Genomic DNA, 12,745 nt, shown 5'->3' with positions numbered 1-12,745 from the left:
TCATCAGTTGCATTTTCGTCGGGTTTCCCGACAATTTCCGCTTTACGCCGAACTGCCCCGGGATTTTGGCACACGCGATGGGATTGTGGCGCATCGGCGCCGGCTTGCATGTGACGTGGCTGTCGGACAACCCGACAGATTCGGACAAACCGCAGAATTTAAAAACGTGATTGTGTCGCAAGATCTAGCTCTCACATGCACCGGGAAGAAGCAGGTGCACTCCAGTGGACCGTGGCACAGAAGCAACACATGCAGGAACACGGGCGCACGATCTTCATGAATAGCGCCAGACCCAAATCCTCGTCGGACCGGGTAAGTAAATCTGCCCCAGTGTCTCAACTACCGAGGGATTTTCTGCACCACTCTCATCCTCCCTGTTGGAAGTGCTCTCCACCTCACCCCCCTTAAAAGTAGCAAAGCCACAAGTCATGGAGCAGTCACTCATGTGGCACCTAGCTGGGATTCCGTGGCCCATCCACCAGTAGCAGCATTAGAGTTCAAAGATTCCCAATAACTTTTATTGGAAAAGGAGTGTGGATGGTGGACCATCAGAAGCGACCTATGATGATGGTGAAATGCAAAGAAGTGACAAAGGTTGTGGTCCGGCAGAACGAGGGTAAAGGTGCAGTGGTCATCCCATAGCCATGCCATCTCTTGCTACTGTCTACACCCTGAGATTCAGAGCAAATACTGGCCATACTGTCTGTAATGTCGCATTGTTTTCTCACAGAATGCAGGGGGAATGGCCATGTATCATTTGAAAGCTGTTCTACCAGTCTATAAAGCATGGCCAAATCCTTTGACTACCTCATGTATGACCAGGGGCCTGCAGAGTAAACATGAGCTGCAATGGGTGAGACAACAAAAAAGCCCAGAAACACCTGAGGCTGGCCCTGCTGCTTCCACCACAAAGGTAGGATGTGGCCCATGAACCAACAGCAGCACCACCATCCCCAAAACTGTGTACACTATGGGGGTCATTTACTAAGGGCCCGATTCGCGTTTTCCCGACGTGTTACCCGAATATTTCCGATTTGCGCCGATTTTCCCTGTATTGCCCCGGGATTTTGGCACACACGATCGGATTGTGGCGCATCGGCGCCGGCATGCGCGCAACGGAAATCGGGGGGCGTGGCCGAACGAAAACCCGACGTATTCGGAAAAACCGCCGCATTTAAGAACGGAAAATCTGTCGCGGAGCTTGCACTTACTTTCACTCAGCCCAAGCCGGTGAACTCCAGCGCGTTCTGATGCTTTTCAGCGCAGCAGCGCCACCTGGTGGACGGCGGAGGAACTGCCTTAGTGAATCCCGGCCGGACCCGAATCCAGCGCAGAGAATGCGCCGCTGGATCGCGAATGGGCCGGGTAAGTAAATCTGCCCCTATGTGTTTAGCTCTCCATCCTACAACGAATGGAGAGAAAGCCCTTGTACTGGATACAAGCATTTCTAAATAGTTGGCATCTGAAATACTCACATTCAGGCTGGTTAAGATGGACAAATTTAAAGATCTAATGACAGCAGTTGTCCCTGGAAATTGAACTTGAAATTTTTACTTTACACTTACTTGAAGTTTTTTGACAATTTATATTCCCGGAACTTGAACTTGAAATTGTGACTTTCCGTATTCCCGGAACTTAAACTTTAAATTTTGATACAGTGAGAATTTTAAACAGAATGAGAGGAATGGTGTCTTTTTTTTCTATTTCCACTTCTTAATCCTAAATGTAAATAACTGGGTCTGAATACCCAAAGCAAATTTATGCCAAGTGAAAAAAACCTAGTGATTTTTTGTTTATTTTTTTTAATTATTTTCTCTGTGTTTATTTATTTTTTATGTGATGTCATTATTTTTACTACTTAACCTGGGCCTTGTGGGCATGGCAACTTCCTACTATATCTCAGACTTCTAGTCCTTGCTACCATAATTTTTCTATCATTTTTGGGTGTTAAAGTCCAGGTACTTATTGATTTTATTGGGGCTTGTGTTCGGGTCAAAGTTCGACCTGAACTCCGGGTCCCGAACTGAATTGTTTTGCAATATTCAGACAAAACCATCAAACCCGAATTTCAAGCAACCTGCTCATTTTTACTGGGGAGTAAAGGACTTGGGGTATGCAATCTTAAAAGTGAATACCACTTTACCAAGACAAATCTATAAATATGTGTTTGGCCATTCATTTTTTCTGTCATTCATGATGATTACGATGAACAGCAACAACGAATCACATAATCTTGATTCATGAAGAGACATGGCAAACACACGCTCTTGGTAAATGCCCTTCAACGGGTTTCCGTGCTCCACAAACCTAATTTAAATATTGGAGGTCACTCATAAAATATAAAGATATGAAATGTGTTGAATGGGTTTCAGCTTTATGAAAACAAAAATATATAAAATTTACCATTTACAAGAAGAGCTCCCTAGGGCTTGGGTTATTTTTATGATATTTTTGCAATGGGAGTAGAGACCATTAGATTCTTATTCCAGAGAGAAAAGGTAGCACCAGGTGTTAGACCATTCAATTCTTCATCGACAGATTATAAAGCCTGTGTATTACACCGACCACCAAGCCGCAGCCAATCTCAGTCAGAGGTAAGATGTGCCAGGACCATGGATGTTTCCACCATTTCCACCAGGAATTGTTCTTACTAAAGAAGTCACCTATAGTTGTTATTCTTTAGATTCTCTCTTTCTGGGGTTTTTAAGTGATTTTTGCCTTTTTGGCACTGATTGCAACTGTTGTACAAAATTGGAGAAGTAGTTTTCTGTCTTGGGTTTACGCAGTTTAACTTAACTGGGCAGATGTGCTTTTTTGATTGAAATTTTTTTAGTGCAAATCAGCTAAATTGCCCAAAAATGGCTTCAAATTAGGCCAGCATAAGCTTTTTTCATAGAAAGAGGAAAAAGATGCACAAATAGGCACAAACTGTAAATTTTTTAATGTACTTTTATATAAAAAAAAGGTGAAACTTGAGTCTGATCAAAAATTAAAAACTAAACCAGGAATTGTACACATTGGGGCTTATTTACTTACCCGGTCCAGTCGCGATCCAGCGGCGAGTTCTCCGACGAGGATTCGGGTTCTGCCGGGATTCACTTAAGTCCGTGCGCCGATGTCCACCAGGTGTCGCCGCTGCGCTGAGGTCCACCGGAGTTCCCCTTCTTCGTCCCGGTGCATGTAAGTGCGTGTCAAGCGACACAAATTATTTTTTAAATACTGCATTTTTTTTGAATCCGTCAGGTTTTCCGACGTCCACCGCCCCCCGATTTCCGTTGCTTGTAAGCCGGCGCCGATGTGACACAATCCGATCGCGTGCGCCAAAGACGCGGGGCAATTCTGGGAAAAATGGCACAAATCGGTAATATTCTGGAAACCCGGCGATTCGGCCCATTAGTAAATGAGCCCCATTAAATAGAGCAAAAAAAATATAATGCTAAATAAACATTAAAAAAATGCTGGACAAGAAAAAGAAACAAAAACAAAGAGACCTCACTGTGATCTCTATAGAATGTGAGCACGGAATTCAAATTGTGTTATTATTAAGGTTTTTGCTGTGTTAAATATTTTCAATCTGTTTGATCTCTGATCTTCGAAAGTATAAGTTGAAATTTGCACATTTTTTAGCCTTTTTTTGAATCCTTCCATGAAAGAACTTCGGCTAACTTCAAGATTTTGTTCCCATCGTTTTGTGCCTATTTTCAGACACAAAAATGGCACAAATACAGTACATCTGTCCTGCTAAGATAAATGGGGCAAACCTTGTTTTCCTAACTTTTCCAACCACGCAAATAGAAACAAAAAATGTGCAAATTGCTTAAAATGATGCAAAGAGAGAGAAAAGAAAAAATAAGACTATAGTAATTTACACCCTACATACATTATAGATAAGGATTGGTTTCGTCCAGCACAAATTTTGCTTCATCCTTTTGAGAGAATTTAAGGAGAACCTTGAAGATTAAAGAACAATAGTAACAATGGTCCTATTATACCACATTCCAAATTATTATGCAAATGATATTTATCTCTGATTTTCCTAAATGGTCAATGCAAATGACAGTCACTATAATAAATGTCATCACTAGAGATGAGCGAGTATACTCGTCCGAGCTTGATGCTCGTTCGAGTATTAAGGTACTCGAAACGGCTCGTTGCTCGGACGAGTATTTCCCCTGCTCGAGATCGAGCATTTAATTAAAAAAACACAGTGAAGAACAATGAAGAATAGAATAAAAACAGTGAACACAGTGAACACAGGATCATTTAAGTGAAAAAGACAGTGAAGAACACAGTGAAGAATAGATTACAGATGTTCGGCACATCTGCTTACTTGTCGGAAGATACGCGCGGAACGGCAGCAGGGAGACATCAAGCAGCAGGGAGACATCAAGCAGCACGGGGAGACATCGGGCAGCACGGGGGAGACATCGGGCAGCACGGGGGAGACATCGGGCAGCACGGGGGAGACATCGGGCAGCGCGGGGAGACATCGGGCAGCACGGGGGAGACATCGGGCAGCACGGGGAGACATCGGGCAGCACGGGGAGACATCGGGCAGCGCGGGGAGGCATCGGGCAGCGCGGGGGAGACATCGGGCAGCACGGGGGAGACATCGGGCAGCACGGGGGAGACATCGGGCAGCACGGGGGAGACATCGGGCAGCACGGGGAGACATCGGGCAGCACGGGGAGACATCGGGCAGCACGGAAGAAGAGGAGTGGATCCCGGGACAGCGTATCACCCCGACAAGTAAGCAGATGTGCCGAACATCTGTAATCTATTCTTCACTGTGTTTTTCACTGCGTTTTTCACTTAAATGATCCTGTGTTCACTGTTTTTATTCTATTCTTCACTGTTCTTCACATCTGATAACTTGTCGGGAGATAATATACGCGCGGAACAGTGAAGAATAGATTGCAGATGTTTGCATACATCTGCTAACTTATCAGAAGACATTCTTTTTCAATTAAATAACACATTTTATTCCTGAACCATGGTCCCTTTGAAAAATGCTCGGGTCTCCCATTGACTTCAATGGGGCTCGTTATTCGAGACGAGCACTCGAGCATCTGGAAAAGTTCGTCTCGAATAACGAGCACCCGAGCATTTTAGTGCTCGCTCATCTATAGTCATCACCTGTTACATTATAAATCGAATTTTATTCAAAATGAAAACAAATCTCAAACTGCACAGATCCAAATTTTTCTGCACAGCAGAGTTTCCAAATATTTTGTAGGTTGTAAAGAACTGAAAATGGTCATTTATTGAATTTGCAGCAGTAGGAGGTCACATTCACTGAAATCAGAAGTGATTTCAATCCAAAACATCCCAACAGACCAGGTGGCATATAACATAGGAACCTTCTGTGATATCACCTGCACAATTCTTACATCCATTGAACTTATGGGTTTTTGGAGAATTGGAGTTTTTGGAGAATTTCTGCTTGAATTTCTTTGCATGATGTGAGAATCACCTCCCAGAGCTGTTGTTTTGATGAGAACGGCCTCCCACCCTCATAGATCTTTTGCTTTATGATACTACAAAGGTTCTCTATATGGTTGAGGTCTGGGGAAGATGGTGGCCAAACCATGAGATTCCATGACCAAGCCCATAGCAGCCTATGGCACAGAGGTATCTGTGCAGCATGAGGTGGTCCATTGTCCTGCATGAGATGGTACATTGCCCTGCATGAGATGATGGGGCAGATTTACTTACCCGGTCCATTCGCGATCCAGCGGCGCGTTCTCTGCGGTGGATTCGGGTCCGGCCAGGATTCCCTAAGGCAGTTCCTCCGACATCCACCAGGTGGCGCTGCTGCGCTGAAGAGCATCGGAACGCACTGATCTTCACCAAGCCGGACCGAGTGAAGGTAAGCGCGAGTCCCGTCAACACTTTTTTGTTTTTAAATGCAGCGGTTTTTCCGAATCCGTCAGGTTTTCGTTCGGCCACGCCCCCCGATTTCCGCCGTGTGCATGCCAGTGCCGATGCGCCACAATCCGTTCGCGTGCGCCAAAAACCCAGGGCAATTTAGGGAAAATCGGCGCAAATCGGAAATATTCGGGTAACACCTCAGGAAAACGCGAATCGGGCCCTTAGTAAATGACCCCCGATATGTTATCCTGCAGGAGATTGTGCATTGTCCTGCATGAAGATGATTTTGCTCTGAATACTTCTTTTTTTTACCACGAAAGAAATTGGTCACTCTGAAACTCTTTGCCAAAGTCATTTACACACCTTCAGGAACCCTAAAGCAGCTGACCAGCTCTCCATGATTGCGGCCAAAAATATGACTCTGCCAACACCTTGCATGATGTTTAAGTCTTGTTGGGACATGGTGGCCATCCACCAACCATCCACTACGGCATCCATCTGGACCATCCAGGGCACTGGTTAGGGGCGGCCGAATAGTATGTTAACGCACCACAGCAAGTCTTTGCATCGACCATTTAGAAAAATCAGAATTAAATATCATTTGCATAATAATTTGGAACGTGGTGTGATAGATTGGTTGGTGATGCAGAGAATCTGACAAAGGGCTTTTCTTTCATAATCAAAGTTATATTCCTCAAAATCTCATTACGCAGGTATATAGTTGATGGTGACAGTTGGCGTGTACCGGTGATGTGGAGCAAGCAGAGGGGACCTATAGTCAGTCACTTTCCAATAAAATTTGACAAAGTGAAGATCACCCTTAAGCAGTGGTAAGAAGATAATAGAGGGTAAATTGGGCTATATGGCCTGAACTGCTGAGATAATTTGGATTTGTAGGATTTTGGAGTGTGAGAGGGTCAGGTAGGGTAGCCAATTTGAGTCTAGCTTATTTAGTTCAGATAAAGTTGTTGGTTTTTCTTTGTTAATTTCTCTTTTGCTTTTGTTATTTCTTATTTTGTTGCCCAGAATTGTATTTAGGAAATGTGATGCGGATGTATTATAGGTCAGTGGTGGAGGACCCATGACAGTGGCTCCAGAGGTGGAACTCAGAGTCCTCTCTGTAAGCATTCAGGTTGTCACCCAGTACAGAGTTCCCCAGACAGGACTCAAGGTCTCCTCCAGCAATCTGAGTAAGACCATGACGTGCTATTGGCTGCCTGGGACTACATAATGAGCAATTTTATATCCTATTTGTATTTTATTTTAGACTGTTTGTGGTGGACATGTATGTATAACAATGGGGGTCATTTACTAAGGGGCCGATTCGCGTTTTCCCGACGTGTTACCCGAATATTTCCGATTTGCGCCGATTTTCCCTGTATTGCCCTGGGATTTTGGCGCACGCGATCGGATTTTGGTGCATCCGCGCCGCGACAGAAATCGGGGGGCATGGCCGAGCAAAAACCCGACGGATACGGAAAAACCGCCGCATTTAAAACAAAAAAAGTGTCGCTTGGGACGCGCTTACCTTCACTCAGCCCGGCTCGGTGAATTCCAGTGCGTTCCGATGCTTTTCAGCGCAGCAGCGCCACCTGGTGGACGGCGGAGGAACTACCTTAGTGAATCCCGGCCGGACCCGAATCCACCTCAGAGAAGGCGCCGCTGGATCGCGAATGGACCGGGTAAGTAAATCTGCCCCACTGTGTTCTTTCATGTATGTTCTTTTTTTGTGTTGCATGGTGTGGCTGTTGGGAAATTTTCCTTCTTCCCTTTGAGGACAAACAGAAACAGCTGTAATTTTAGTTTTGTTGATGACTTTTAGTTTACCCTAGTAAGACAAGTGCTTGATGTGTTTTGCAGTGTTATGTCATCCTCATGGAGAATTCTACTTACAATTTCTTCATCTTGACCTTCACTACTCAGATGAAGAATAAGCCATTATTGTCTCTTTTCTTTATTCTTATTTACCTGACCGGAGTTCTTGCTAACTTGACCACCATTACTGTAATATACAGATATCAGCACCTACACACCCCCATGTATCTATTCCTCTGCAATTTATCTCTTGTCGACCTTTGCTACACGACCACCAGTGTCCCTAAACTGGTTCATATGTTCCTGAGTGGTGACTACACAATATCCTTCACTCAATGCTTCACCCAGATGTACTTCTTCCTACACGTGGCCACAACGGAGGACCTCCTGCTCTTAATCATGGCTTATGATCGATATGTAGCCATTTGTAATCCTCTACATTACCATTGTATCCTTAGTAAGAAGAACTGTGTCATGTTCATGGTGGCCGTCTGGGTTACTGGATGCATAAATTCCGCTTTTGCTACCTTAACTTCATCTGCTATACCTCTGTATTCCAATATAGTCCCTCAATTCTTCTGTGAATTCAAAGCTTTTGCCAAAATTTCTTGCCCCAATGCTGGCTTTCAGCTATTTTCCTACATGGAAGCGGTTATATTTGGCTTTGGCCCTTTTGTCTGCAGTATATTATCTTATATTAAGGTGATTATTGTTATCTTACATATTAAATCTAGTGATCGAAGAACAAAGGCCTTCTCCACCTGCTCGTCCCACCTCATAGTCCTCACCATGTTCTACGGAACCTGGATGATTGTCTACATAATTCCACCATTAAAAGATCCTCGAGTATTTGAACAGACTCTTTCCATTTTGTATGCAACCATCACACCCATGTTAAACCCTCTGATATACACTGTACGGAATAAAGATGTAAAGAGGGCGATAATGAAACTGGTCAAACAAGAACAAGGTCAGAATTTTGGATTCTCTAGTAAATTTAAACCCAATGCCTCATGCTCAGAGTCTTCTGATGACTGATGATCAGATTCCATGAATCATTTTTGTCGAGCCAGGCGCCTAAGAATTTGTGCACAAGTGGGAGAAGGAGAAGGGGATCTCGTCGGGTCAAAGTGGTGTTGCAGCATCTGCCCCCATAGCTGGATGGTGGTCCAGAGTAGTATGCAAGGGAAGTGAGAAAAATGCGGGGTGGATTGAATGATGCGCTACCTCCATGGTTTAGGTTTTTTGAAAAATACATTTTTGTTGGTAATGGTTGTGACTACCCATTTCAACACCGCATTGGTGTCTTCATCAGGTCAAAGGCTGTCCAAACTGACTAATACTAATCAACTAACCAATTAATTTGTTTATATGTTCCATTTTTTATTATGACCACAGCCTTTAACCATATGAAGACACAATAACCTGTTGAAACGCGTTGTCACAATCATTACCAACAAAAATTTCTTTTTACAAAAAACTAAACTGTGGAGGTAGCTCGTCATTCAATCCACCCCGCATTTTTCTCACTTCACTTGCAGAATGCAATTGGTGAAATATATAGTTATTACCATTCCAGTAAACAGGTTGTGTTATCACATTTCTCAAGTGGCTTTCATGAATAACAGGGCTCTTACTTGGCAGTGGCCACATGGCATGAAGAAGTAGCAGTCGCACCCTTTAAAGACTCTTTAGTCAAGTGTGAAAGAACCACCATTACAAATGGGACATGGTTTATGGTGAGGAGCTATCATAGAATACTCTGAAATCATTCGGAAACTTCTAAGTAAAGAGGACATTCACCAACATCCTCTAAAAGGTTTGGTTTAACTGATTCAGGGATAGTTAGAGATTCCTCTCCAGTCCTTTCCATTTCCAAGAACTTAGTGTCAACGTGCAGTGCCACGATGTCTGCTCCCAACCAGGACCACAAACTGACAATAAAGTGCATAACTAGCATATAGTCAGAGTAACTTTCAGTACCCAAAATGCAAGTTAGGCTTTCTACCCTCAGATTATGGATCCTAAAAAGGTTCCATGCTCAACCCATCACCCCTCCTGTTTCCATTGGATCTTAGTGAATCACGGCAGCTCCGAATCCTCGTCGGGCATTCCGGATCGGACGCATCAATGGGACGGGTAAATAAATGTGCCCCATTGTGTGTTCACCGGACAATGACCATGCTCAATAGACCTCATTGGTAGCCATGAGTTAGCTTCTTTGTCTGTGCAGCTCATGGTGGCCTTTTATGGTTGTGTGTATGAGGCCTTAGTGTAATTTAAGCAAAGTTCTCATCAGACTGACCATAATTCATCTCAAAGAAGCCGTCCAGGAATTAAGCAATGGTATACTGTTAGGTTTGTGGCCAACAAAACTGTATCCTGCCCCGTTGAGCTGTTTGGTGCAGTGCAAACAGAGGGCATGGAGTATGGAGTTGGCAAAGTATTCCTCTAGTGGACATGTATTGTCATTGCAGCTCCAGGTCCCAAAGAAAGGAGATTATTAATTTCATATTCTGCAAATTCTGCCACAACTTTGTGCAAAAGTTTTTGGTGAAAATTACAATACGTTTTTGTCATAAACTGATTGATAATCTTTTCAATTTTATTTTAAATAAAGCAAATTCATCCCTCTGTGGACACAAGTTTTAAAAATAAAGTTATGAATGGGGGATGGGGGGGAATCATTGTGAAAATTGTGGTCAGAAAATCTGAGCAGCTTCTATTTTGTTCATTATTTGGCCCTGTTCCAGCTTCCCGACCTTAATCTGTAGAAAAATTTGAGAATTTTCATCAATCTAAATGTCAAAATCTGTGGTAAGCAAATCTGTAAATCAGAAAGTAAATAAGTAACCAACTGAAGGAAAGAAGGCCTCCGATTGATTTAAATGGAAGAGGAACCTTGTCAAGAATATTCTGCCAGTAGAATCCATCATGTGAATTTATCCACGTAGACATATTTACAGTCTGTACTATGGGGCACATTTACTTACCCGGTCCAGGTGCGATCCACGGTGCGTTATCCAAAGAGGATTCAGGTCTTCCGCGATTCGCTAAGATCGTGCGCCCAAGTTCCTGCAGGTGTCGCTGCTGTGCCGAGGTCCGCCGGAGTTCACCTTCTTCTTCCCGATGCATGTGAGTGCTTTATCTTGCAACACAATTAGCTTTTTAAATTCCGCTGTATTTCCGATTCCGTCGGGTTGTCCGACGGCCACGCTCCCCGATTTCTGTCGTGTGCAAGCCGACGCCGATGCACCAAAATCCTATTGCGTGCCCCAAAAACCCGGGGCAATTCGGTGCAAAACGGAAATATTCGGGAAACCCGATTAAAGTGCGGAGTTCGGACCCTTAGCAAATGAGCCCCTATGTGTAGTTTTCCTGTGTAGTGTGCAGATTCAGGATTTCTGGTACACGTTCCTCGTGAACATGGTGACCCGGGACATGGGTCGCAGGAGCACCCGTGACACCACTTTTAGGAATATGTGACAGTTGATAATTTTTTATTCTAATCTTTTAGGTTGCAAAATGCTAAAGAGTAGCAACGTTAGTAACAACCCCCCTTCTGAAGCTTTTATCAAGCAAATACACGGAGTATCTCCAAAGTCTTTATACAATGGGGCTCATTTACTAAGGGTTCGAATCACGCACTTTCATTGGGTTTCCCGACGATTTCCGATTTGCCCTGAATTGCCCTGGGATTTTGGCGCAGCGAACGGATTTTGGCGCATTGGCGCTGGCTTTCATGCGACAGAAATGGGGGGCATGGCCATTGGACAACCCGACGGATTCAGAAAAAACGCGTAATTTAAAAAAGAATTTGTGTCACAAGATCAGCACTTACATGCACCGGGACGAAGAAGGTGAACTCCGGCGGACCTCTGCGCAGCAGCGACACCTGGTGGATATTGGGCGCACGATCTTAGTGAATGCCGGCAGATCCGAATCAGCAACGGAGAACGTGCCACTGGATCACGACAGGACCGGGTAAGTAAATGAGCCCCAATGTGTGCTTAATTAACATGATGACATCATGATCTCAAAAAAAGCTTGAAAAAAATATTATACATAAACAATGCTGTTTTAAATTTTAAGACGTGCATATAATAAATATTGTCATAATAACATAGACAGTAATTAACCCCTTAAGGATGCAGCCTGTTTGCAGGTTAAGGCTCGCAACTTTTTTTTTAAATTTGACCAGTGTCTCTTCCTGTGGTAATAACTTTTGAACACTGTTACTTATCAAAGCGATTCTGAGATTGTTTTTTCCCCACATGTTGTACTTCATTTTAGTGGTAAATTTTGGCTGATAAGTTTTGCGTTTATTTACAAAAAAAAAGAAAAAAATGATGAATTTTTAAAAAAATTTGCCATTTTCGAAATTCTAAATCACCGCGTTTTCAGGCAGATAGATTTACCACTAGAGATGAGCGAGTATACTCGTCCGAGCTTGATGCTCGTTCGAGTATTAAGGTACTCGAAACGGCTCGTTGCTCGGACGAGTATTTCCCCTGCTCGAGATCGAGCATTTAATTAAAAAAACACAGTGAAGAACAATGAAGAATAGAATAAAAACAGTGAACACAGTGACCACAGGATCATTTAAGTGAAAAAGACAGTGAAGAACACAGTGAAGAATAGATTACAGATGTTCGGCACATCTGCTTACTTGTCGGAAGATACGCGCGGAACGGCAGCAGGGAGACATCAAGCAGCACGGGGAGACATCAAGCAGCACGGGGAGACATCGGGCAGCACGGGGAGACATCAAGCAGCACGGGGAGACATCAAGCAGCACGGGGAGACATCGGGCAGCGGGGAGACATCAGGCAGCATGGGGAAGACATCGGGCAGCACGGGGAGACATCGGGCAGCACGGGGGAGACATCGGGCAGCACGGGGGAGACATCGGGCAGCACGGGGAGACATCGGGCAGCACGGGGGAGACATCGGGCAGCGCGGGGAGACATCGGGCAGCACGGGGGAGACATCAGGCAGCGCGGGGAGACATCGGGCAGCACGGGGGAGACATCGGGCAGCGCGGGGAGACATCGGGCAG

The 12,745-nt window shown here is 44.3% G+C and overlaps 1 protein-coding gene across 1 annotated transcript; it reads left to right on the top strand.

Moving 5' to 3' along the window:
- Nucleotides 1–537: 537 nt before the first annotated feature.
- LOC140076104 (olfactory receptor 2K2-like) lies at nt 538–8,724 on the top strand. Its single transcript, XM_072122609.1, has 3 exons — nt 538–616; nt 2,539–2,594; nt 7,732–8,724. Exons 1-3 carry the CDS (start codon nt 538–540, stop codon nt 8,722–8,724), a joined length of 1,128 nt encoding a protein of 375 aa, XP_071978710.1.
- Nucleotides 8,725–12,745: the final 4,021 nt, after the last annotated feature.

This window comes from Engystomops pustulosus, chromosome 8 (assembly GCF_040894005.1).
Source record: "Engystomops pustulosus chromosome 8, aEngPut4.maternal, whole genome shotgun sequence".
Lineage (NCBI taxonomy): Eukaryota > Metazoa > Chordata > Amphibia > Anura > Leptodactylidae > Engystomops > Engystomops pustulosus.
Note: the sequence above shows the minus strand (reverse complement) of the source record. Positions and strands in the feature narration are given on the sequence as shown.